Source organism: Lycium ferocissimum, chromosome 5 (genome assembly GCF_029784015.1).
Source record: "Lycium ferocissimum isolate CSIRO_LF1 chromosome 5, AGI_CSIRO_Lferr_CH_V1, whole genome shotgun sequence".
Classification (NCBI taxonomy): domain Eukaryota; kingdom Viridiplantae; phylum Streptophyta; class Magnoliopsida; order Solanales; family Solanaceae; genus Lycium; species Lycium ferocissimum.
Window position 1 is genome coordinate 585,246 of NC_081346.1, and position 25,979 is coordinate 611,224.

Here is a 25,979-nt window from a genome sequence, read left to right on the forward strand (position 1 = left end):
TTACTCTAGAAGCAGCACTGACAAAAAAATCAACATCCTATATTTCGTTTTCTAATACATAGAAACTGGTAGTTTGAACAGATTTCAACAGTGTGATAGCTGGAGCCTTAAATTAACGACAGTTTGTCAGCTCCATTATAATTCTACAACCTCGGAAAATTGTGGTCCCATTCAAGACAAAGGACTTTCAGATTTTGCAATATTAAGCAAACATATTGGTTCTTGTTGCAACCCAACTTTGATGAGTAGGTACATTGATAATCAAAAGATTAAAGAGTGGAGAACACTAGATGGCTTCAAGTTTGTAAACGTTCCATAAAGGATGGAGAACACGTTAGTTTAATATAAATTCAAATTTGTAAAAAGTTCCTCGGATTCTCACATAGGAGTGAAGCCACATTCTAGGATATATAGTAACAAAATTTTCATCATATTGTGCAAGTCGTGGAAACTCTAATAATGTCATCGTTTCTTTTATCAGTAGGACAACAGCATTTTAAGTGACCCGTCTACTAGTAAGTTCACAGTATTATGTGCTTGTCCGTAAAACAGCTTTCTCATCTAGATTTTTAATAACTCAGAGGAATACAGAGTGAATAATTGCTGCTCAGTTTGAATTAAATATGATGGTTACGACATGGCAAACAACCACAGGAAGTTTGGGCAGATAAATGTGAGTTTTGCCTTGTCAACATCATCTTCCGTCCTTGGTCAACCACTTTTTCTATTTGTTCCTTGTGTTGAAGTTGAGCCGTAGTTCTCCATTCTTCAGCTTTTCTGTGAACAATCGCCATCCTTTTCATTAATTTCTCTTCCAAATTTGATCTCATCTTCTGGATTTTCACCTGAAATTAGAACCCGCGAAATACGAATAAAATGGGGTCCAAGCTATCGTCTAAATGAGGAATCTTCTAGGGAATTAAGAAAGAATGAAAAATTAGCACTAGTAGGAATACATATTTTATTATTCTTCACATGGTTTTGCAACTTCTAGAACCAGTTTATCAAGGTATAATAATGCATTAATGTTGACTAATCTGCATTTTCTTCCTTCTCGCATGTGAAAAGATTTAAATTATAAGCACAGTGCATAGGGCAAAGAGGAGAAAACACAAGATACGATATATGTTGGACCACGACGAAAGAGTGAGTGGCTCGATATATATGAAGCAGAAGACTGATAAATTCTTCTCAGCTAGTCAACATTGCACAACTACTCTTTGGAGACTTAGTTTTGCAGACTTATACACTAGCTTCTAAAGAAGAGTTGCATATAACACCTTAGGCAAATCTCACATCAAAAAGGCAGAGAAAAATTTCCCTGGTACACTTGGCGTAACCAAGTAACAAATTTGTGAGGCTTGTTAGGCCAAAACGGCCAGTGCGTACCATGGATTTATGGGCTGTAGACAATTATTAGGATAGGAAACATTTACTGATGAGAAATAATCAATCAAACCAGCTCAATTTTACATATTCCACCTCTAGTTTCTCTTGCATGGCTATAACAACTTCATGTATCTAAACAATGTTTATATTGGAGCAAAGGAAAGGTAATGAAAGCAGCTCTAGCATTGAAATTCTAAAGCCCAAAAGTCAAAATAAGAGTGAGATATAAATTAATACCTCAAGTTTTTTTGATTGAGCTTCTGCTTTTGCATTTTGGAGGTTTATCCAAGCCTGAATTTTTGCTTCTTCTCTTTGGTACCTGCAACTCAAAATAAAAGTTAAAACTAATACACCTTAAGTACATATGAAACAGAAATTAGCATTGCAAAAAGCACTCACCTGAGGCAACATTTATTCTTCTCCTCTTCTTCCCACGAACGTGTTTTGGACTCTGAGACACTCTTTCTACACTCATTATTTATCTCAAAATGTCTCAAACTCTTCGATATATCCTCCTCTTCTTCCTCCCTCGAACTCCAATTGGTTGTAACAGAATCGAACTCTGTCCCGAACTGCAATTTTGCTAAATGGCATTCTTGCAATTGCATAATATCAATCGTGTTAGCGGAACCTGAACTTGGTAAGGCTAACGGTCCAGATCTGTCCGCAGGTGTATTATGTCGAGCCGGTGATGGGCTCTTGAATGGAGTATGGCATCTTGAAGTAGTAGAGCTGCCAATTGGGGTCATTTCTGTTCCAATATCTCTGTGTTTAACCTCATGAATTACCTCTGTTGTTGCGTCTTTCATCGATTTTCCTGCTCCATTTCCAAATAAAAATCCTTCTTTTGTAGGTTCTAAGCACCTAAATTTGGGAGATTCCACTTCATCTGTGAACTTATCTGCAGTTAACAATAAAACTAGAGTTCCTTCAACATCCACTATAACATTCATAAAGTTGTTGCCTTTTATCATTTTTGAATTTTACCAAAGTGAAATCTAGAACCTAAAAGATATAATGCACATTGATATGTAGCATGCAGGGGCAGATAGAGCATATTTTTATTTTTTGGGGGTTTTCCGCTCTGGTGTCTGGTAACCACATTGGGCCCGACTAAATCCAAATTCGTGACGGAAAGCCCCACATTTGAGACTAAAACACTCCGTAACAAACCGACTACATATTTAGGACTTGAACCCGAGACCTCTGGTTAAGAATGTTACATGGATATATATGTGAAAATTCACTAAAATTTCAGCAAATATTGAATTCTGAATCCATAATTTCACAAGTACAACTTTTTTTTGAGTTCCATCCGGTTTCCAGTACTCGGAGCCCGACTAAGATTCACGCCGCGTAAGGCCCATTCAAGCTCCCTAACAGCATTTCTTCCATACTCGAGTGGAGGGGCCCTATCTATCCACCACAGCCATTGTTGGTCACAAGTACAATTTTTTCAGTGCTAATGTCCTTACAGGTTGAAACTATCTCAAAAACAATAGGAGAAATATAAAAATGTAGTGGGTAGTAATTAGTAAAGCTAAGGGTAAAAGCAGGCTCCTTTTTACCTTTTAGAAAAACATCTGTTGCAGGAGAAACAGCATTGGAAGCTCCAGCAGAAATATGGTGATGGTGTAAAGGTAAAGCCACCTGAAAATCTGAAGCAACTTTAGAGACCTTTTCATCTGTAACTCTATTTTTTTCTGCAAAGACATTTTCAGCTTCTTTTAGCTTGAACCCATTATACTGCTTTAACAATTTTGATGTTTCTAATGATGGCTTGAAACAATTATTATTATGATGAGAAGCAGGGGAATCTTGAAAAGAACTTCCATTAACAAGCCATTTCTCTGCATCATCCCATTTTGAAGGGAAATGTTTTCTTGAAAAATTCCCCCCAATACTGAAGCTGAAAATGGGTCGACCCGGTGTTGATGGAGCATCCATATTATTCCTCCTTGTCACTGAACTTACTCCTTCCTTCCTTAAAAAAACTCTGCTTTCACCTCCATTAATGCTTGCTGTTGGTAATGACTTCACAAAATCAGATGTCTCCTTGAGATTGAGTTTGCAAAGCGGGTCAGGAAAACTATCCAAAAATGGGTTCCCATTTTTCCCTTCTAATGTTGCTTCCTATCAATAAAAATAAAATAACAAGAATCAGCAACCAAAAAAACAAAAGAAAAAAAAAACCATGTAGATAAAATTATTCAAGAACATAAAAGAACAATCTTGAAAATTAATGGGCTAGCCTTATTTTTCACTTCTAATGCTGCTTCCAATCAATAACAAAAAAAAGAGGACCCCACGTAGGTAAAAATATTCAAGCACATAAAAGAACAATCTTGAAAATTAAAGGGCTAGCATTATTTTTCACTTCTAATGCTGCTTCCTATCAATAACAAAAAAAAAATTAAAAAAAAATAAGGACCCCATGTAGGTAAAAATATTCAAGAACATAAAAGAACAAACTTGAAAATTAATGGGCTAGCATTATATTTACCCCTTGAGATGGAAACAGAGGTGGAGCTTCACAGTAATTTGCACTTGCAAGATCCATAAATGCAATAAGATTTTTGGAGGAATTTTTACATGCTCTTGCAAAGATGAATAAATATTGGTAAAAAGAGAGGTTTTTTTTGTTTTTTTTTTTTTTTTTTGGCTGAAGAAGGGAACAGTAATAACACTTGCCAATGTTAAAGGAAACAGAAGGTTCAGAAGGACTGTTCAATATAATTGACAAGTATTGGTATAACATGCATTGGACTGGCAGGTCACAGGACAAAGACCATATACAAATATATGATGAGTTTCGGCCCTTAAGATGAAGAGCTGAAGGGAAAATGAAATAACAGTGTTATATAGTACTAGTTTTCAAGTGAGGACAAGGAAGAAAACAAACAAAATTGTACTTAAACAAAGAAGCGTTAGGGTCATGGAGGTGTGTGACGCTTTGGGAGACGAGAAAAGTTCGTCAAAGTTGTAAAATGGATGGATTATCAAATCATGGTTTATTTTCTAAGCAATAAGGTTTTTTTTTCCTACACTATTTTGATCACAATGGCCCAAAGTTATAGTATATCATATATATGCGTGCAAAGATTATTGTTATGCTATTAATGTAATGTACTAACAAGTAAGTTAGTCCTTATGTCTCAACTGAAAAAGAGAATGTTGTACTTTTTTATTTAGAAATATTTTAACTAAGTATTTTTTATGTTTTATTCTTAATTAGATGATTAATAACCATAGAAATATTTATTATTTGTTTTTTATAACAAAAAAATATTTTTTTCTTAATTCGTGTTCAATCAAATATCATCACATAAATTGAGTTGAAAAGAGTATCATTTTTACCAAATTACTTAATTCTCTATATTTACATGTTAATGCCTTACGAGAAATGACCTGATTGTGTAATAATTTTTTCAATATCATTGCATAGAGTTCTATTACGTGTCTTACTGCCATTCTTTTAAAGTGATTAACTTTTATATACCAATTATATAAAAGTACTTTTTGTATTATTATATATATCACCTAAAAGAAATTTTATAAAAAATAATGAGTAACTATTCATAAAAAAGTTGAATTATCAATAAAGGCTAATCTTGAGCTACCACTTGCGGATTACAAGAACAAACTCATGGATATTTTATTACTATGTAATAATGCAACAAGATGGGAACCTTCTTTTAAGGTTATTGATAATGTTATTAAAGCCCTAAACTCCGTTATAGGGTGGGCTCATGCTCCTAAGACTGAATAATTAAAGGTTAAAATAATGAATGCTTTGTTACCCTAATGCCAAGCAACACTTTTTGTCTGTCTTATTGGGTGTTAATGTTAAGATTAATTGATCCAAGTGATGATGCTCACTCACTTCACCGAATTACTACAAAAACTGATGAAAGAGTACTGTTTTAGTAAACCGAAAGTTGAAAAGAATGTCGGGGGCCCTCATTGTTTTTTGTCACCACGTACCAGTTTATCATGCAAACCCTATTTAGAGGATGAGCTGGTACTCTCTTTCTAGGTTTCGACTTGTACCAACAAAATAATAATAGGTGTGTCAAATATGCGGATTGAGCTAAATTTAAGCGTGGGATAATAAATAGGCGAGCGTTAAGCCATTTAAATGTTATTTGGACTGAAATGAAAAAAATAATGAGTTATAGTATAAGTTATAACTCGACCTGCCCAACTCTTACTAAATTTTTATTTCTTATGAATTGTTTAAGTATCCAATAATTTTTGTTATATTAATTATATATAGCATACCAAATAAAATATATTTTAGAACATATTTTGACGAAATTTCTTATTGATTAATTTGGGTTACATTTAGCTCAATTTTTAAACAGAATGAGTTGAAGAGTTAAAATAGGTTGAGAAGCCAACACGTTTCCTCTTTCAACGGAAAATAGTTGTGAAATAACGTAAAGGACTGTAATGGCTTCTGAAAGCATGAGAAGCCACAAAAGAATAATAAAATGCTTAAATAAAATTGTAATAGTGCTAATAGAGTTAATTAGTGCATTAGTTCATACTGGATTTTTGCATTTGACTATTTTTTATAAATATATATATATATATGATAAACAAGTATATTAAGTGGGGGACTATCAACTTGGAGATAACAACTATGTAGGGAAACCTCACTCTTTAGTTTAATAAATCGTTTATCAAAAAAAAGTTTAATAAATCATACAAAATTGAAACATAAAACATATTACTGAGAAACTAAATTTTAATCTCTTTTCATTGGGAATAATCTGCAAAAACTAGTCATTGAGTGAAATCTCAATAATTAGAATCCATTTGACTCACCGAAAAATAAAGCGCTCCTTACCAAGAAGTTCTACACTGAATGCTCGGATCCAATTTCTCAAATTACTCTGACTTTAGCTCCATTATTAACAAAGACATTGTTGTAGAAAAAGGTACAAGTAATCTTCTTTCTTATTTTAGTTTTCATGGAAATTGAGACAAACATATACCTTATCACATTGAGAGGATGAGAGACCCTCCAACAAATCAATCAAATTGTCAAATAGGAAAAAGAAAATGTAATCGAACCGTCCAAAAGACTTAGCCTTATATACCAAAATTAACAGTTTGAAGATAGTGCTGAATGGACCCACTCCCCCTTGAAACCTATAATTAGATGATGCATCGTGACAAGACACCCAATATTAGTTTCCCATATTATAAATCATCCTCTTTACCTTCCCAAAAAAAAAAAAAAAAAAAAAAAAAAACAAGGATTAACATCAAATCATTTGAATACTTTAGTATTAATACAAGGCCTTAATTTCGTTCACTGAAAACTGTATAGAACAGCATTCCATTTATAATTTATCTTCTCTCCCTTCTTCCTCCCATTATTTTTTAGACTAATGGCTGTGAGACACTCTCCTTTTGCTGCTACTCTAATTTGGAAATCATCTTCCACCAAAAAGGAAAGGCCTGCAAAAAGAGTACTGTTGGTGTGTGCGAGTGATCAAAATATTTCAATCAAAGCTACGGGTAACCGTACTTCTCTTCAGATCAGATCAACTTCAAGCCAAAAACTTAAGGTTTTCTTCTCATCTAGTTGTTCAATTGAATCCCCTTAGTCCACAAGTAACACTATGTATATAAATTGGTGAATCGCCTTGGTAGTTAAGTGTATTTACGAGTTTGGAATTTTTTTAATTCCCTTGTTAGTATTCCTGGCTTTGCCAGTGGCTGGAAGTATACCACTCCATGGAGTTAACAATTGTTTACTAATATGTTTACACTTTAATATAGGTATTTGAAGATGGGTCAACGGGCATAGTTTGTTATAGAGACGAGAATGGAGAGATCACTTGTGAAGGATATGATGAAGGTCCTCGTTACTGCCATGAATTCCCAAGATTTTCTTCTAAGTCAAGGTACGTAACTATAAGAATTGTGTACTATTTCATTTTTTTATAGAACAATGGACAAGTGGCTTATTTATTATCTGGTCGTGCTTGTGTAAATTTGCAGAGATGAAGAAATCATAGAGCTACTCCAAAGATGCTTGCTTCATGTAGCTGATTCTGCATAGTTCAATTAGAATCCTAAACTCATTATCATGCTTATCAGCACTTTCATACTACTGACAATAATAACACAATAAAACACAGAGCTCGTTTCAGTGTTCAACTTGTTCAGTTGTTCTAGTAGTATGCTTTACAAGGAGAATGGACCTTCCTTTTCATGGTCCAAATGTAATTATGTAAACAAGTCCGACTTTTAAGTATGGCAATTAGTTTTCCCATTTCAACCCATCGTTTTTGCTTAATTACATTTTCTCCCTTTGATTTTTGCCCCTCACTAGTTACTTACTACAATAGATGCGCAACAATTACTTCTTCAACCATTTCGACCAGAGGTCCAGCCTCTGACAACGTAATTCTATTAGCTCTGTTTTCCGTCAAAGATTATACAGAGGACATGGAAAAAAATTGACGGAAAGAGTAGGAAAAAAAAAAAATCACCTTTCCAAATCACAATAACAAAAAATAGGAGGAAATAGTAGCTTGATACACTTGAAACTACACCAGCTAAACTGCTCCAAATCATGCATTGTATAAAATTGACATTGATCCTTTGGGGCTCATGTATACCTTGGATTTTACACCAAAAAAGAAAAAAAAAATTAATGAAACGAAAGAGATGTACAAAATATTTCCACAGAGGGGGACCTGAATTCTAGGCAGCAGAGACTTTCAACGAAATACAAGCCTCACACTTTTCTGACAAGAAATCAAGCGTTCTCCCATTTAGGGAGAATTGCAACTGGAACTACGTGCCAAAAGAATGGGAACCGAAAATATGGGACATGTATGAACCTGGGATAACCAATGCAAGAAACCCAATTATGTGCTCAATATACAGGCAAACAGATTTACAAAATCACTCCGCAGATCAGCCACCCTGCATGTTTTCGTTGCATAAATCAGTCTGTGATTTACTGGGAGCACCAGATGGTGGTGACCACTGATCAGGGACCATCAGAAAATAGGTAGTCATGGCCTTCCGGAACCTCTTTTTGTACTGCTTAGGTGAGATTATAGTCGGTGACGCATTTTTGGGTCCACCAAGGATCCCAGAGGCCTTAACCCAAGTCTCCAGGTGCTTATCCCACGTATATTGTCTCATGAAGTCAATAATCCCAAGAACAAGTTCATTCTTCTCTTCATCAATCCCAACCAATAGTGAGTAATCCATCACATCAACTAACTGCAAGGATGATTTACTCAGTTAGTTCAAAACCTCACTTACCCAGAACACAGACAGAATTTGTAAGAAAGTACACTTGTATACCAATTATAAGAACATGTAACATATATAACAGCATAATGGTCTTCAGTTGGGTGTCAAAAAAGTTAATGTCCTTGACAAAATAAACAGGAAAGGAACAAACAGTCTTGTATGTCTTTATTGGAAACGAAAGGAGAAATAGCACCTTCCCTCAAGATCTGCACTTTTTTGCAGGACTGACTTGCTTTGGAGAATATATATTTTTTAGTGGAAAAGATTTTAACCACTTTTTCTCACCCCTTTCCAACTAACAAAATACAAAAAAAAAAAAAAAAAAAAAAACGGTGGACAATTCTAATATTCTAGCTTTCTTTTCCTTTCCTTTCTTGGCACCCATACTGTGGCTCAGGTAGGACGAAGATGAAGGGCTTGGGGAAAGGCAAGCATCTGAATCCTTATTTGGAGGGGAAGCGAAGGTTAAAGTGGCCAACCCCAGCTTAATCTTTCTGTAAAATGGAAGAATTTGGAGGGACTAAACCCCAAATCTCCTCTTTATTACCGGCATAATCTAATTTATTTACTTATTTAGTTTTGGGTGTGGGGATAGGGGGAAGGGAATGATAAGGTTCGTTCAGTGTCAAAACACTCCCCAGATTCTAATGGACCATCATCACTTGAACAACTCCTAATGGTTAACAAAGGTGCTTTTTCCCCTCCCTCTTCCACACCCAACCCTAGTACCAAAACAGACTAACTTGTTCTGAATTGATATGAGGATGTCACTGGTTGGAAGTACTTCAATCAACTGCAATACCAACTTACCAAGCTTTGATGGACCATCACAGACAGGAAACTGTTACATGATCCAACCACAATAGGTGCACAGAAGTTGACAGTAAATTCATTATATGTAAGCACACAACAACATAAACTTACAGCAAGAAAAGCAGTGTCATTCCATACAGCTCGCTCCAAAAGTCTTTTTGCTTTGTTTCCAACAAAAATAGGTGAAGTTGGCATCGCTTCAATCAAGTTCTGATCCAGCAAGACTTTGTTGCTTCCACTGGTGTCAGGATTGTAACGAGACCTCGCAGAACCTTTCAGGTCATAAAGCCTCGTCAGGTTCCTCCCAAATAGAAGGTTCTCCATAACTAGCACATCCATTTTAGATTCCTTTCCTCCTTTAAGATGCTTTGACGACACCTTCACACAAAAATAGAAATAAATATCTACACGGCCTGATAATTAAATCATATTCAACAATGTGCATGCTATGACTAGCCAAAATTTGCAGAGAGGAAATAATGAAGCACTTGTGATCTTAGTAACTATTTGCAAATACTGCAGCAACAAATATGACCCCATGCTTTGTGGTCCATTCACCTATAAGGCCATGTTTTTAATCAGTATCGTCTTAAAGTCTATAATATCATCTGCCTTAAGAGTTAAAAGACCATAAAGAAAGTAAATACTAATCTCACAACCCATTAATTAAGAATCCATAATATCAACCATCTTTTTTTTTTTTTTTTTTTTTTAAGTATAATATCAGCCCTGTTTCCCCAGAGCAGAACTCATCTTTGCGTCACAATTCACAGCAATCAGGTCATTATTTGAAGACAGAGAGTTTTATAAATCTTAATCACAAATTTGCACTGGGTATGCTGTTGTTGTTGTAATCACAAATTTGAGCAGCTGAAGTAGTCAACTTAATATAAATACCTGATAGATCCCCAGAATTTTTGCCAAGCAAGTTGGACTCCCCGTGCTTAATGATTCAGAAATATATTTGAAATATGCAGGAGCAAATTTCATAAATGATTCCAGCTCTGTCTTTGTCACTTGCTTGATAATAAATCGGTCATCCAAGGTTTTAGCAAAGAAAACCTCGCTCTTGCCTCCTTGGGCTCCCCACTTCTTACAGCGGCTAAGAGATCTTATGAAATCCATCTCTGATGGACAACACATCCTCCTCAAGGCATCAAAGCGCTTTGCATAATAACAAGTCACTGAGTACTTCACTTTCCCTAGCGATCCATCATCTGCAAAAGAAACTCTGGCATGCAGTGTCTTTGTGTATGATACTGGATCCAAATCAAAAGAGCTGCGAGAAACAGACAAGGACAAGATACTCTCATCCATAGATCCAAGACTTCTGTAGGATTCTAAAACCATTTCATCAATTGATTGAGAGGAGTGCAGATTACCGTAATCCTGTGACTGGATAGCAGAGTTAGAGTCCAAAGTAGCATCCTTAGATTTCTCAAGCTCATCAGATACTTGGGCATGATAATCATGAGACGCTAGTGCATAAGATATAATACTAGTGGGCTCATCATCATACACTGGTATAACAGTATCATTAACCCCAACAGGTAGGAGTAATCTTGCTCCAGTTTGGGCATCTGTCTCTCGAAATGATGAAATGTATACTGGATTATATCCCCCAAGTGGATCCAATTTCTGAGCACTTGGTAAAAAGTTTTTGTTCAGCGTCCGGTAGAAGCTAATAAAAGGCATACCTAACCAGCTCCCAACGTCTTCCATGTTTTCGGAGCCTTTGGAGGATAATAGAAGAGGAGACTGAGACACCTTAGTCCCACTCTGTTCCTCCACCCCATGGTCTTCAGTATACACTTTTTCTGCCGATCCAGTCGTCAAAGTATCCACCAGAAGTGGTTCAGAAGATTTGCAGGTACCACCCTTCAGCACTCCAACAACGGAAGTTGTTTCACCAGTCCAAGCTGCCTCAAGAGTATCTGACAAACTCTCCATGTTTGGGAACTGCCCCTTGGATAGTGCTCTACGCCCCTGTAATATGGATTCGTCTGCATGTGATACGCAAAAACTTTTTGTTGCAACAGGAAGACCAGGTGGTTTTTCGATTCCACAATCAGCATCACAACCAATTACAGATTCTTGATGAACAGCATCCACATGACTGTTTTGGCTAACTCTTTTTCCTTCATCCCCATTTTCACCAGCCTTTAAAATTGCAGAAACAGATTTGGAGCTATTCGGCCATTTGCTGGGATCAGCACGATTATCTAGATCAGTGGACTTATCATTACAAACCAACGGTTTCTCAGGTTCCACAGAGGTAACATCTCTATTAATCCAATGACTCTTGTCATCCAAACTATCTGCATATACTAGACGGTGGTCCCAAACATAAGATTGAAAAAGCAGCTGTCTTCTCAATCGATTGATCTCCAAAATATCAACAGACTGCCCCTTTTTCACTTCCTTCATGAGAATTCTCTGGAGGGATTCCTGTTAATGTCAAAACCACATTAAAAATATCTTTCAAAATGAAGATCGCATTAAACCCCTTAAGCATTTCGATTTTGCTGTTAATTTACAGGACGTTAAGATCATGATACACATATTAAGTTCAACAGTCATGCAAATGGCTAACAACGAAAGCAAGCAATACAAGCAGAGAAGACAATTTCACCACAGTTTGTCTTCCACAAGCATGACAAGGTTATAAACCCGCAATCAAACCGACAATGGAATCATATAGAGACCTATTTGTCAGAGAGGTTACTGATCGCCCAACCGAAGATAAAACAAGTGGAGCCCTAAAGTGTAATTACTAGTAGTAAACATCCAACAAACAGAGAGGCAAGAGGTAGGGAGAGAATAATTAAGACCATGTAGGATAAACATTGGTCAACTAGTGATCATTGAACCCTACTTACAAGTCCAAATTCACGGACTCATACCTCAAATTCTGCTTTCTCCTTCTGCAACATCCCTTCCAAATCAGAAATCTGGCGTCTTGCTTCAGGTACATTAATCCTAAGTTGTCTCCCAGATCTCTTCTCCACCAAAATCCGAATTGCATTAAGAACCTCAGCGAACAAAAGTTCAGCTCGGAAAATGACCTGCTTATATTACAACATTAAATCAGTACACGGAGAGATCAGATGCCAGCTACTCAAAATCCAAAGTCACATTCTTCGCACCTGATTCACTTCATGTTGTATCCATTCCTGATTCACATAGTTGAAATCCAGTTTTGAGGGAGGAAGCCGTACTGAGTGAACATCAATCGATGCATAGCGAAAGCAAGCAACCATCATCCCGAAGCTGCAAAAGTTCCAAATTGAGTGCTGCAAAATATACTCAACTAAAAGCGTCAATGTTTTCCAGTCAGATAACATCATAGCTTGGCCAGACATTATTTGACACATTAACACTAGAAAATCATGCCAACATATCGAATATCAAGTATGACCAAGAAGGAGAGCAAACACTTGCAATGCTCCTAGATATAAAGCGTTCCACACTACCAAAGAGAGTAAGATCATACCCGTAAAACCGAAGACAGTCTCTATGTAACGAATGACCACAGCTTGCCACCCTACTTGCAGCTGCATGGTTTGAAAAACTAAGTTCTAGAAACTTCCCAAAGGACAAGCCCCAAGCAGCATCAGACATCACTACTCTTTGAGTTGCTGGAGGAAAGCCCTTATTATCGCGTGGACATCTAAGGCACCTGTGCCACATCCATATTTTTCCTTCCTTTTCACCAGGCAAAAGAATTTCCAGCAGCTTCTTAACAGAAATAGTTAGAGTACCCTGTCGGTGAGTATAACACTGAACATGAGCTTCTGAAGGCATATCACATGAACGGCACCTGTAACTCTGAGAATACAGATTGAAAGAAAAAAAATGAAGATCCTTTCAGTCACCTTACCATATCGGTAATGTTTCTAGCATAAGGAAAGGGAGGGGAGAGTTTACTTGATCAAACAAATGGTCTCGTAGAAAACGGCCCAATGGCTTATCAAAGTTCCCATAGTATTTAATCCGAAAGAGATGAGATCTTTCACAGACAGTTCCTTTCCAAACACATCGGGACGACAAGGAAACCAAAATGCTTTGATTGTCAGATGGAGATGGAAGAAACTCTTCCTTCAAAGACGCCGATTCATCAAGAACGTTTTTCCCATCTAGTTGCAAATGACTTCGGTTCACATCCATAGCATTGCAATCATTTTGAACAATCTGTGAGAGCATACCTTGATCAACTTCCTGTGAAGGACCAGAACTAGTCGAAAGGAACTTGTATCCTTGGGCATCTTGGACATCGTTGGATACTGATGCCTTTGCTCCAGAATACTCCACCATATCCAAAATACCTCTGTCAGACTCATGATCAAGAGAGGGCTTACAGAAGGAAGACAGGGTGCTTTGAGCAGTACATAAGCCAGGAAATTCTGACACACCTATCTTCTGAGCACAAATGCTGGCAGCCTTGACCAGGTCGGTTGGCGGAGCACTATTTGACCTTTGCTGCTCACCACCAGATATCAGCCCTTGTGTTTTTTCACCGCCACGAATTGTAAAACCGGGTATAGTTGAGATGGATCTGTCGATTGTTGATGTTTTATCTGGAAGTGTAACAGTAATCGGAGAATTCAAAGGAAGTTCAGGAAGAGAGGCTCCTTCATCAGCAAGAAAGGATGTTTCTAAAGCCAAATGATAAGCCGCAAAAATAGAATATTGAACCACACGCTTCACTTTCTTTAACTCATCTCCATTTGCACCACGGAGTAATATCTGAGACAACCAACGCAAAGAGAACCAATTAAATATTTTCAATATCCAGGGGAATACTGCAAAACGTTTATGTTAAAGGAAATTGATCTTTTCCAAATATGGGCTTTCAGATTACTATTTACATCATAGCAACTCAATAGATATTTATCTACTTATGTTCTTATTCTTCTGGTATTGTAATAAACTTACGGTGCATCCCAGTGGCATTGGACAGTCTTCAAAGTACATCAGTGTCTTTACCAGCTTCTTTCCATTCTCTCCAGCTGTACCATGTTCTTCCAGAAACTTCTCAACATGAAACATGTCACAGTATCCCACTGTTTCAGATGAGAGATGATCTATTGAAGGAACTATTTGACCACCAGTGCAGCGAGCTATACGCTCCAAAACTGGCTTTTTGATATTTAAGACAAGTGATATGTCTTTTTCCAAGAGGTACTCCTGCGCATAGCGAGAAACAGATTTTTCCACCAGAAGCACATCTGGACTGTGTGCATCAATTTTGGCAACAGCCATCTTCAGATGATCCATTTCCTGAATAGCAATAAATATTATAAGCACAAGGGCCTAATATTATCTTTTACAAGTCCTGGAAGAAAAGGTAAAATTATCAAAACCTGCTGCAACAATGTAGCGAAACTTGATAAGTGGTTAGACACGCGCTGGTACTCGAGAGCACCTTCGAGGATTAATATGCGGGCCTTCTCTATTTTTGATGTCATTCGCCGATGAGCCACATTTTTCTTGCAGACAACTCCTTTCACTACAGCACTATTTAAGGGAAACGCGTTCATATGAGAGATAAAAATGCATGCAATAACAAAAGGAGGGAAGGGAAGATAGAACGCAAGAAGAAGCAGGAATATAATCACAAGCAAACAAAAAGCTGCCAAAGCCAATTATGCCCTACCCTGTTGATAGCTAGCAAATAGGACAAGTTAATCATACGAAAAAAGCAAACCCAATTATGACAACCTCTTTACTCATTGGAATGCTACAACCACTTTACCAAATACTAGTCGAGGACAAACAATTGAAATTTTTAAAGGGAAAAAGCTAAGTATCGCACCAGACAAAAATGACTCACCGCAGAGAGGGAGGGAGGGGGGAGACAGACAGATAGTGAGACTGTGCATGCAGATACATGACCCACAATAATTCTCCAATTTCAGAAGTCGTGTTGCTACTCATCCTAACTCCATGTAATATAAGAGGCGAGAATCGAACAAAAAGAGCTGAGCAACATATTGGACCAAAATGAAAAACATTTATTTTGTTCACCTGTCAGTACGGCGCCCAGATGCAATGCACTTCACCTTTACATATCCCCCAGGGTCCATTCCCCCACCTTTGCTTGTGTCTGGCTTCAAAAGTGTGGCAGCTTCCCACGACAGGGACGTAACTATCTCCAACCAACTCTCTTTGTCATCTTCCTCACCAGTGACAAGTTTTTCAACCTGCATAAGCTGAGATACTAAAGCCCTGAAGTGGCCATCAACAACATTCTTGACTACCTTCTTTTGCTCCTCATTTGACCTGTCCCTACCTCTATACTCACCACTTCCAAAACTGCTTGACGTTTGTAAATATCCCCACTCTCCTAGAGTATCTCCATCATCATCGTCATCAAACAGCAGTCCTTCCCGTTCATCTTCTGGTTCAGGTGGGAGCCACAGAATTCCATTGCTTTCAAAATCCACAGGTTCCAGGTTAACATCTTGCGCAGCATATAAGGATGATGAAGCTTCAAATTCATCAGTAATATCCTGCTTTACAATCTGCTGCCCTCCTTCAGAAGCTTGGGGATCAAAATTATTCTGCGAGGACAAGCTGCTCATACTTTTTTCATTAACAGCTTCCCCATTAGGATGAACTTTACGTGATCCATAGTCCTTATCCATGTCATCATAGTCATAACTGAAGTAGCCATTAGTCTGAGAATAATGTTTTCCTTGGGAATCTAACTGGTAAATACCATACTCATCATCTTCATCATAACTCCTGATTCCAGAATATAACAAGAAACAGTTAACTGAAGTGAAATACTTGTGCGACCCACAAGTAGCAAGAAGGGCAGTCAAATAGAGCAAATCAAACTTCAAAAATTAAAACAATCTCAACTAGAAAAGTGGAGCTGGAAATGATTTTAGAAAAGCAATGAGGAAAAAGCATTATCCTCAATAAAACCTTACTTTAGTCAAATCACTAGAAAAGTGGAGTTAGGTTTCCTATTTTCATGCCTGGACTCATGAGCTCAGACAATTTGAGGAAGGAAAGAAATAACTATGGAAGTGAATACAGATTAGTTCTCCTTTCTCTGTTCAGCTTATTCTTTATTAGGGTAATTGGAGATTGGTCAGGTACTATCGCTAGATAATTATCTTGCAAGTTGCATGTAAGAATAGCATCAGATTTCTTCAGACTGGTCGCTGCCTGGACATAGCTAGCCTTGGGTAACCAAGTCTTGCAGTGACAATATATGTGCCACCATAAGGGCCTTGACCAGGCAGCAAACCTCAGCATGTGGCGTTAATAAACTTGATTCTGACATTAGTTGTCAAGAATTTCCATCAAAAGTGCATAATATTTCTACTTTTCTTTTTTAATACTTAAGAAGTTCAATTAATGCCATTTCTGGCATGAAGGAAAATTGTAGAATCAAACCTGATAGAGAGGGCAAAGCCTGAGGGTGATCACAAATATCTCAAATATGGTCAATATGCCTGTTATGTAGTAAAAAGGATGCCTAAACCATAAGGGGTCGTTTGGTAGCTGGATAAGAGACAAGTTATTCATGTATTAATTTCTGCATTAACTTATACCATGTTTGGTATTTAGTAAAGAGACACCTTATTCATATGTTAATTTCTGCATACTTATACTGCGTTTGGTAGCTAGTTGGGAAGTAAGTTATTCATGTATAAAATTAGTACGACGTTTGATTTGCAATTTAGAAACCCGCATAACAAATACAAGTATAAGTTATGAGGGAATCTATGTATTATTTTATGCGGGGTAGAAGATGGAATAACTAATACATGGATAACTAATACATGAATAAAAAGTTGAAATGACATTACCCTTATCATTCCACTTAAATACTTTCCTTTTCTAAACCATATTTTTATATAATTCTTAATATAATATTTTAATATTTTTTAAATAAATAATATTTTTATTTTAATTGTAAACAAATATTTTTATTTTAAGAAGCATATAATATTTATTAACTTTTAAAATAATAAAGCAACATCCAAAGAAATAATTTATGCATAACTAATACCTGCATAATCCTAACCAGCTACCAAACGACCCCCAAGGGCAATACACCTATTTACATTTGAAATCAAAGAAATGACAAAGGTGACAAACCAGTAAAGATGTGAAGAGAAATACCTCGTTGTGCTAAATGAAAATTGGTTTGTCGACGGATTCCCGACCCTTGTATCAGCAGGATCAGTGCTCCCTCTTACTGTAGTAACACTATCTTGCCTGACCAAAGAAGATTCCATTACTGCTGATTGGCGTGGCGGACTAAGTACAGAAGGGTGTGGCACTGAAGTAATGGAAATGCTACTAGTGTCACCGGTTTCACTAGACTTGATGCTGATAAAACTAGCCGCAGAAAGGAAAGTATTGGAATCCAGATTAGAGACCTCAAAAGCATGATTGAAAGCTTGCTGCCATTGCTTGAAACAGAAATGACAAACCCTGACCTTTTCACACTCCTCTTGTAATGACCTTGGCTCGCGAGGTGGTGCAGGAACAGAGTTAGATGTGCACTTAGCACAGAAAACACGTCCACAAAGTCGACAATGATGCCTACGATTAAACAATGTGAATAAAGAATCACATTCATAACACACCCTACAACTCTGATCGGGCATCCAAAAATCCCTCGACTCGTTAGCAGATGACTCCCCTCGAGGGAGTGGCATCCAAGATTTCAGCAACCCTAGCAGATCAAGGGATGTCCTATCCATCGACAAATCACACCTTCTGTGCCTCTCATTGCTATAATCTCATATCCCCTAATAAAATGTGTCTGATCCACAAAAAAACAGTATAATAAACCCCTTTAACAAGTTGACCACACAAATTCTTCACTGATTATACCAAATTCTGCAACTCAAAATACTTCAATAACCCATTAACATGGGGCCCACAGATCAGAATTCTCAAAACGAACACACAAATCTACAGTTCACAGGTTGATCAAGCACTCACCATGCAACAAAAGCCCTAATTCAGGAGTTATCCAATACTATTAATAAATCCTGAAAATGAGTCTCCGCAAAAAAAATCCACAATTGGAATCGAAAGTCAAATCCAAATAAGGAAAGAATTTAGATAAGCAATCAAAACCTTTTTATAGCGCAGACACTAGGATGAAGACAACAACACGCTATATCTCGATAAAACCCAACTGTCGTTAAATCACTCCAACACGGTATCCATAAAATTGCCAATCAATAAAAACCCTCATCTTTGTCTCTCTGCAATTAAACAATTGAATAAAATATTTATGCTTAGCCAACAATATACCTCTCAATAAATAGAGCAATCACGTTATGTAAATAAATAAATTAATAAAAAGTTACAGAATTGAGTTAACTGGATAATATAGCCGCTATAGTTACCTTTTTAACGCCAATCAATCAATTAGCGAAAACAGATAAGCAGATGAAGACAAAAAACATAGAGCAATTTCACTGCGTGCTATGTGGTCTATGCAAATTGGGGATTGTGTGTGACGCGCGCATAAAAATGTTATCCAAGTTGTCAATCATACAATAATGATTAGACATATTACGTCAGTCAAATCATCTTTTTATTTCTTTTTTTTTTTTTTTCCTTTTTGGCTTGGCTTTTTTCTAGAAAATGGAGTAATCTTTTTCGAAAAAGGGAGGATAGAAAATAATCTTTGGCTAGAAAAAAGTCAAACTTTACTGAAGAATCTTCCATACTACGTTTGACCCGCCCGTCTTAATTTATATGGCATCATACAAGTTTAAAAAAGGTATGAAAATTTTAAAATTTATAATCATAAACGAATTTAAATATTTATGTGACTATAAATTATTTTATTAAGGTAAAATGTGAATTTTAAAGTTATGTTATTTCTAATTATAAAAAGATTTCATATTCTTTTTGAGACAAACTAAAAATAAAATGTATCACATGAATTAAGACAGTGTAATTATCTTCTTTTTTTCTTTTTATAGTTTTTTTAAAACCCTTTTTTGACTTTTTCCTAGAAACTGGAGTAATCTTTTTCGGAAAAGAAACGATAAGAAAATAATCTCTGGCCAAAAAAAAGTCGAACTTTACTGAAGAATCTTCCTCAACCTTTTTACCTTTTTGTCTATCTAGAAGTATCGTTTAGGACTTACGCGTACTCAGTAGTGAGATCGGAGATAATTGATGGACAAAAAATTTACAACTCGACTCTATGTTGTTAAAATTTTGGTGGCTGATAAACTGACTTTTTTATACAATGAAAAGGAAATAAAATGACTTTTTTCAAAAAGTAAAATTGAAAGTGCACTTAGAATGTGATGTTGTATATGTCAAACTGATTGAACATTGACTTTATTTTATGGAGAAAAGAGAAATTAAACCAAATAGGTACTAGTCCGTAGTTTAGTTAATTAGTTGCCTACTTTGGTAGAAGTAAAACTAATGTCAGCAGCACAATTCTACGACTCCTTGTATTATCAATTTACTTGCGTGAGGTTCCCTTATTTGCTTCCTTTGTCTCAATTTATGTCACGTACCCTAATTAGATATAGAGTTTTTAAGAAAATATTTTTGAAATTTATAAGTTATATATTTCAAAGTTGTGTGGTTATGAATCATCATCATCTCATTAACGATAAAATATCACTCTTTTAGAAATCACAGGCGAAACCAAGATTTGAAATTTATGAATTCTGAACTTGTCACAAATCCATAACTCGTCTTAATTATTGAGTTTGCAATTATATATTTACACATATTTCATAAATTTTCTAATACAAATGAAGGGTTTATGCAAAAGCTGTTCGGTTTGTTTGAAACCATAGCTAAAGCTCTGGCTCCCCCTCTCTATGGGATAGATTAAAAAAAAAAAGTGTATAGCATAAATTAGGACCAATAAAGCATTTATTTATAATAATATTTTTTTTTTTTTTCAAATACAGTAGTATGGCATTCAAATTAGGGATTGCCAGTAATGTGTCCCCTTTCCATGCACCAATTTGTGTTAACCGCGTATCACTTTGCTTGTTTATAAGGTTTACTCATCACACAAGTAACTCGTGCATTCGTGCTTAGCTGTACAGCGACATGCAACCTATAATATTGATGACTTATTGTAAATAGTTGCGGTGGTGTTAATTTATCGAGGAAATTATTTTTTTATGTCCACTTACATTTTTAATAAAAGAAAATGATTACAAAAATTACTTTTGTCGTCATCTTTTTTAGCCTTTTCTAGTTTCTTGAAAAAAGAACTTGAAAGGATTTGAAATGCCGACCTCCCCTTCAATAAAAAGCAAAGAAACCAACAGAGCAGTGGCTGTTTTGGAAGTATGGTGATGCTATTATTGTTATACAATTTTGAAGTGGTAGCGTATGGAGCATTACTGGCGATTAACAACATAGATTATTTATATTTATGGTGAAATTTCTGAGGAAAAAAATCTCGCCAATTAGTAGCATAGGATTAAAATTCATGTTAGTATTTATTTCAACATCGCTTACGAAAAGTTATGCATACGTCCTCGAGTTCATCTCTTGCTATTTCGAGTTGTATTATCATCACAGACAATTTCATATGCTGATTTGATACTAATTTTTTTCAATCCTAGTAATTTTATTTGTAGAGACAGTATTGTCATAAATAAGAGAGATAAAATATTACTACTTTTTTCAAATGGGTATTGAAAATAAGTTACAAATAATATGAGCCCGTTTGGATTGCTTTTTTATACTAAAAAGTTCGTTTGCGATAAATGAAAAAAAATAAGTGGGTAGTCCAACTTATTTTTTTTGGCTTATAGTCGCTTTCTACCTTATAAGTTCATTTAGATAATGTCACACCCCAATCTTGATCGGGGGTGTGATGGCACTCCGACCTTACCTAGGCCGAGCGAACCCTCTCGACTCTTATTCTACGCGTAAAATTTTTTTTTTCCTCCAAGTCAAATACACATGACAAAGCTTAAAAAAATATTCTTTCTCGTTGCTTTCCGAGCAAATCGAATTTGTAACCGTATAAAACTTATATCATAATACAACCGACACATATCGTCTACGAAGCCACCGACAGACCGACTGTACCCACGACTGCGTCGCAAAGTCTCTAACTATAATCGTAAATCCCGGCACGTGTACTCGACTCCTGCACACTCCGGGGCAACGGGAGCTTGCCAACTTCGCCGGAACGTCTTCTATATTAACTTCAACCCGTCCGGGTATACCGCGCGTACGAAACGCGACCCCCCCGAAGAAGAGGGGTCGGCACGAGCAATGTACGTAGTATGTAAGCATGAACAATGAACAACATAGTAAGAGCAGAGCATATTATGTAAAGAGAGTATTTTGTACACAACAGACATATCAGCGGGAAGTCGTATCCGTACATATGGAACATATCACGTGTAAAATCGTAACCTCGTGAGAGTAATAATCGTATGGAAACATAGACCAGATCATAGATAAAGGAGTAACTTTTGATACGTGAGTGCCGCTCGGGCATGAGGCCGTACGCATGCCTAGCTTTTTCTTTTTCTTTTTTTCCTCGAACACGGTGTTTCTTATTCTTGTACATAGAATACGCGTACTTTTCGGAAAACGGTACTTTTACTCGCATTTACGTACGCCGAATTCACTCCCGCTCTCACCCCCCCCCCCCCTCAACGTTGTCCCAAGTATATCATATTATATATATATCATACATCACATAAACGTACGCCGCGTGCGCCCTCCCATATCCCGCGCGTCCGGCATCCCGCGTCCCGGATGGAATCCACCAACCGGGGAGAAACGCTTGCCTCCCCATTCCCCACATATACACGTATCATATAAACAAGTACGCATGGGAGCCCAAGGACGGTCAGCGTGTCTATCGGAGTGACGTAAGGTCGGTGACCTCCGATTACATTACGGATTAACCGGATCGCTTTGTCTCACCTCAAGAACGAGTATTTTAAGGCGAGACTATCAACGGACGTATATCATTAAAGAAAACATGGAACGAGATCAGCGACATCATATGCGTTTATTTGCAGACTTCGAAATCTTTAGAAAATAATACCATAGCTAAGGAATAGAACTAAAGATCAAGGACTGGTTTCTCACTTTCATACTCGCATTGAATTCTTGACTTAAGGCTCATATTCGGCCACAACACAACATACAACATTCCATGAGTTTCCTTCATTCTCTACACATTACAACAACACATAAACCGTGGAATACACTTAATCTCTTACTCTAACACAACACACACTACACGGCCACACATATGCACACACCATACTTTCATAAATTTCATTCATTTCACATATCACAACATGCTCAAATTATCCATGAAACATGAGAAAGAAAGTTAAACTTCACCTTTTCCAATCATCTTCTCCACTCGCTAAGACTTGTTTCGCAAGAACGAACCCGCTTTTCTTGTTCCATCAACTATTCCACGTTGTAGAGGACCTTCCAATTAGTATGAAAGCTTGAAAGAAACAATTTTCATGAGCAACTATGTATGGTAATCCGGTTCGCTGGCCACCCCCCACCTTGGACGTTTTTCTTCTTCTTCATTTTTCTTCACTTTTCTTGAAATTTCAGGAGTCACAATTGATTAAGATGACTAATTGTCATCTTATACACATATATATATAAATATATGTGCACATGGCTGATCATGCGTGCTCTTCTTTTCTTTTCTTTTTCATTTTTCTTTTCTCCAATTCTCTAGAAATTTCTTTTCTTTCCCTCCAAGTTTCTTCAAACTTCTTGCATGAAAATGACAAGATGATTAAATTATCACCTTATACTTCCATAAATAATAAAACATGTGGCCCTCATGGCCCACTCCACCTTAACCTTTAATTTCATGAACTCTTAACTTTCCATAATTAATTTTTAACCCCAAATTTTTTCCTTAATATTCCATGCCACTAGAAATGAATACGCAACTTATGCATTCTAGAAAAAAATTTTATAACCTTGTCCTTAACTTCCCGCCATTAGCTCTTAATATTCAAATGTACAAAAATGCGAGGTAACATCCTTCCCCTTTTGGAACATTCGTCCTCGAATGTTCAACTTGTCTTACAAATGGTCGCATAAGCACCTCGGGAGCTCCCTTTCAAAGCTATTTCCATCCTTCATATTAGCTCTTTAAGCTATCCAATATCATTCTCTTTGTCATACTCTTTCCTTTCATATACGTCCATTTTCGGCGTCGCATTCTTCAAAGTCCGCAAACTTGTCACATTACCTTAAACATTATCCGACTTCTATCCCCTTAGCGTTCTGCCGACCTTACTAATTCCTTCGAGAGGTCCCATTTGTAACTCAAGCGTTCATATCAAACACACCACCGTATCGATCGTCTCTATCTCATCCTTACATTTCTCTCACTCGCTTCCCCTTTTGGTGTACCTATACCATTGTCCATTTATACTTCGCCTCATATCCTCATTCCCAATCTCAATCTATAGTAGAATAATAACAAATTTTACTTGCAACACTTGTACCATTTACTTCGTCGTCACTCGAACTTCGCACTTTACTCGATTAATGCCTTTGTACCGTAACTTCATTGGGATTCACATGTCCACCGATACAATCATATACGGGATATCCTATACATATCTATAATTACTATCAACTAGCCACAAAATACCTCCAACCACTATTCAAGCCTATCCTAATTCCAAGGTCAGAATGCACTTTCATCGTTTTCACCGATCTAGTTTGCCTCGTCTACGCGTCTTCCTATAGTCTCCAACCATTCCGTATATCCTAGTTTTCCTTAGACTACTAGCTTTTCACTTGTCTCTCGTGTCTCAATTTATAGTATTTCTTGCCAACTTCCAACCCAAAAAACTTCACAGAATTCGGTGCCTTAATGCCGATATTTTCGCGTCCACTTCCTCGTATGACCTTTATTACATGTTCGGGAGCAAGTCGAAGTCTTACCAATTTCAAACATTTTCGTAACACGTCCTTTCTTTGTAATTACTATTTTGCCCTTTTCGATTCCGAATGTTCACCTTCCAATTCGTGTGCATAACTACTTCTTGTCCCGGGCCTCCGTGTTCCCGAGGGTAGTGATCGCACCTTCGTTGTCGTGCCACATTCATAACCCTTCTTGAAACGTCGCATCTCGTTTATCACCGTTTATCGTATTTCCTTTCCGCGCTTTTCCTGTGACGTACCCATTCTCGTTAACCTTTTTATCATTCCTACTTATCCAAATCAAAATCTATATACGGTAAATATCGACAATATCGTTGCCTGTACGCGGTTACATAGCATATCCACTGCATTCCGTAACTTCAGCCCCGAGTACGAGCAATTATCCGTACTCACCTCTCGTGACTCTGCCATTTTCCGTCGCATATCCGTTTATATGAGGAAAGTCTTATTTCTTATGACTTGGGCTCTATCGCACGATCACAAGACAAAGAAGGTCAACCATTCCTAAATGCCCGCACCTCATGTTTATAAATGTGCCGCATCACACCCATAAAATGTGACTTACCCTGGACACGACTTTGCGTACAACCTCGACCGACCTCCAGCTCGATAACACTTTATCACACCCCAATCTTGATCAGGGTGTGATGGGCACCCGACCCTTACCTAGGGCCGAGCGAACCCTCTGACTCTTATTCTATGCGTAAATTTTTTTTTCCTCCAAGTCAAATACACATGACAAAGCTTAAAAAAAATATTCTTTCTGTTGCTTTCCGAGCAAATCGAATTTGTAACCGTATAAAACTTATATCATAATACAACCGATTATTATCATTGGCACGACACCGACAGTACCGACTGTACCCACGACTCCGTCCCTCGCAAAGTCTCTTAATCGTAATCGTAAACCCGGCACGTGTATTTCCGACTCGGCACACCTGTGCCAACGGGAGCGACAACTTTCACGGAACGTCTTCTATATTAACTTCAACCCTTGGTGTACCGCATGAAAGAGCGAAACGCAGCCCCCCCCGAATAGGTCGCACGAGCAATGTACCTAGTATAAAAGGAATAAGAATAACATAGTAAGATAGCCGTAGCATATTATGTAAAGAGAGTATTTTGTAGACATACGAGACATATCACGTAAAGTCAGAGTCCGTACATATTGAACATATCACGTGTAAAATCAGTAATTCGTTAAGAGAGTAATAATCGTATGGAAACATAGACCGTATCATGGATAAAGGAGTAACTTGTACGTGAGTGCCACTGTGGCGTGAGGCCACGCATGCCTAGCTTTTTCTTTTTCTTTTCTCGAACACGGTGTTTCTTATTCTTGTACATAGAATACGTATACTTTCGAAAACGGTTTTTACTCGCATTTACGTACGCCGAATTCATCGGCTCCCACCCCCCCCCCTCCCCGGCGGTTGTCTCAAGTATATCATATTATATATATATCATACATCACATAAAAATGTACGCCCGCGTACGGCTCTCCCATATCCCGCGTCCGGCATCCCGCGTCCGGGACGGGAATCCACCGAATC

At 37.2% G+C, this 25,979-nt stretch overlaps 3 protein-coding genes across 6 annotated transcripts; 1 reads left to right on the forward strand and 2 right to left on the reverse strand.

The window, feature by feature from the left end:
• Window positions 1–277: 277 nt before the first annotated feature.
• LOC132055268 (uncharacterized) lies at window positions 278–4,268 on the reverse strand. The gene is made up of 5 exons (XM_059446997.1): window positions 3,893–4,268; window positions 2,958–3,522; window positions 1,789–2,290; window positions 1,627–1,708; window positions 278–845 (listed from the first exon to the last, which is right to left on the reverse strand). The coding sequence occupies exons 1-5, from the start codon at window positions 4,145–4,147 to the stop codon at window positions 618–620; spliced, it is 1,632 nt and encodes a 543-aa protein (XP_059302980.1). The 5' UTR covers window positions 4,148–4,268; the 3' UTR covers window positions 278–617.
• Window positions 4,269–6,639: 2,371 nt separating this feature from the next.
• On the forward strand, window positions 6,640–7,688 carry LOC132055270 (uncharacterized). Its single transcript, XM_059447002.1, has 3 exons — window positions 6,640–6,968; window positions 7,183–7,307; window positions 7,405–7,688. Exons 1-3 carry the CDS (start codon window positions 6,789–6,791, stop codon window positions 7,463–7,465), a joined length of 366 nt encoding a protein of 121 aa, XP_059302985.1. The 5' UTR covers window positions 6,640–6,788; the 3' UTR covers window positions 7,466–7,688.
• Window positions 7,689–7,944: 256 nt separating this feature from the next.
• Window positions 7,945–19,029, reverse strand: LOC132055269 (1-phosphatidylinositol-3-phosphate 5-kinase FAB1B-like). Of its 4 annotated transcripts, XM_059446999.1 has the most exons (13): window positions 18,876–19,029; window positions 18,601–18,731; window positions 17,632–18,280; window positions 15,517–16,236; window positions 14,853–15,006; window positions 14,425–14,769; window positions 13,417–14,235; window positions 12,983–13,317; window positions 12,636–12,759; window positions 12,393–12,554; window positions 10,387–11,937; window positions 9,601–9,867; window positions 7,945–8,643 (listed from the first exon to the last, which is right to left on the reverse strand). In XM_059446999.1, exons 3-13 carry the CDS (start codon window positions 18,216–18,218, stop codon window positions 8,329–8,331), a joined length of 5,379 nt encoding a protein of 1,792 aa, XP_059302982.1. In that variant the 5' UTR covers window positions 18,219–18,280; window positions 18,601–18,731; window positions 18,876–19,029; the 3' UTR covers window positions 7,945–8,328. The 4 variants fall into 4 exon arrangements, with proteins under 4 accessions (XP_059302982.1, XP_059302983.1, XP_059302981.1 ...); XM_059447000.1 differs by lacking the exon at window positions 18,876–19,029 and having other exon boundaries at window positions 17,632–17,850; window positions 17,952–18,801; XM_059446998.1 differs by lacking the exon at window positions 18,876–19,029 and having other exon boundaries at window positions 17,632–18,802.
• Between the last annotated feature and the right edge of the window lie 6,950 nt (window positions 19,030–25,979).

Bases quoted from the DNA above. Each gene is read 5' to 3' on its own strand.
- LOC132055268 (XM_059446997.1), bottom strand. From the start codon at position 4,147: ATGTTATACCAATACTTGTCAATTATATTGAACAGTCCTTCTGAACCT. The intron at 1,709-1,788 runs GTGAGTGCTTTT...TTTGAGTTGCAG, and splicing joins AAGAATAAATGTTGCCTCAG to GTACCAAAGAGAAGAAGCAA. The intron at 846-1,626 runs GTATTAATTTAT...TTCTAATTTCAG, and splicing joins CTCAATCAAAAAAACTTGAG to GTGAAAATCCAGAAGATGAG.
- LOC132055270 (XM_059447002.1), top strand. From the start codon at position 6,789: ATGGCTGTGAGACACTCTCCTTTTGCTGCTACTCTAATTTGGAAATCA. The intron at 6,969-7,182 runs GTTTTCTTCTCA...ACTTTAATATAG, and splicing joins CTTCAAGCCAAAAACTTAAG to GTATTTGAAGATGGGTCAAC. The intron at 7,308-7,404 runs GTACGTAACTAT...GTAAATTTGCAG, and splicing joins AGATTTTCTTCTAAGTCAAG to AGATGAAGAAATCATAGAGC.
- LOC132055269 (XM_059446999.1), bottom strand. From the start codon at position 18,218: ATGGATAGGACATCCCTTGATCTGCTAGGGTTGCTGAAATCTTGGATG. The intron at 16,237-17,631 runs GTATTTCTCTTC...TTCTGGAATCAG, and splicing joins TTTTCATTTAGCACAACGAG to GAGTTATGATGAAGATGATG. The intron at 14,236-14,424 runs GTAAGTTTATTA...TGGTTGTCTCAG, and splicing joins CAATGCCACTGGGATGCACC to ATATTACTCCGTGGTGCAAA.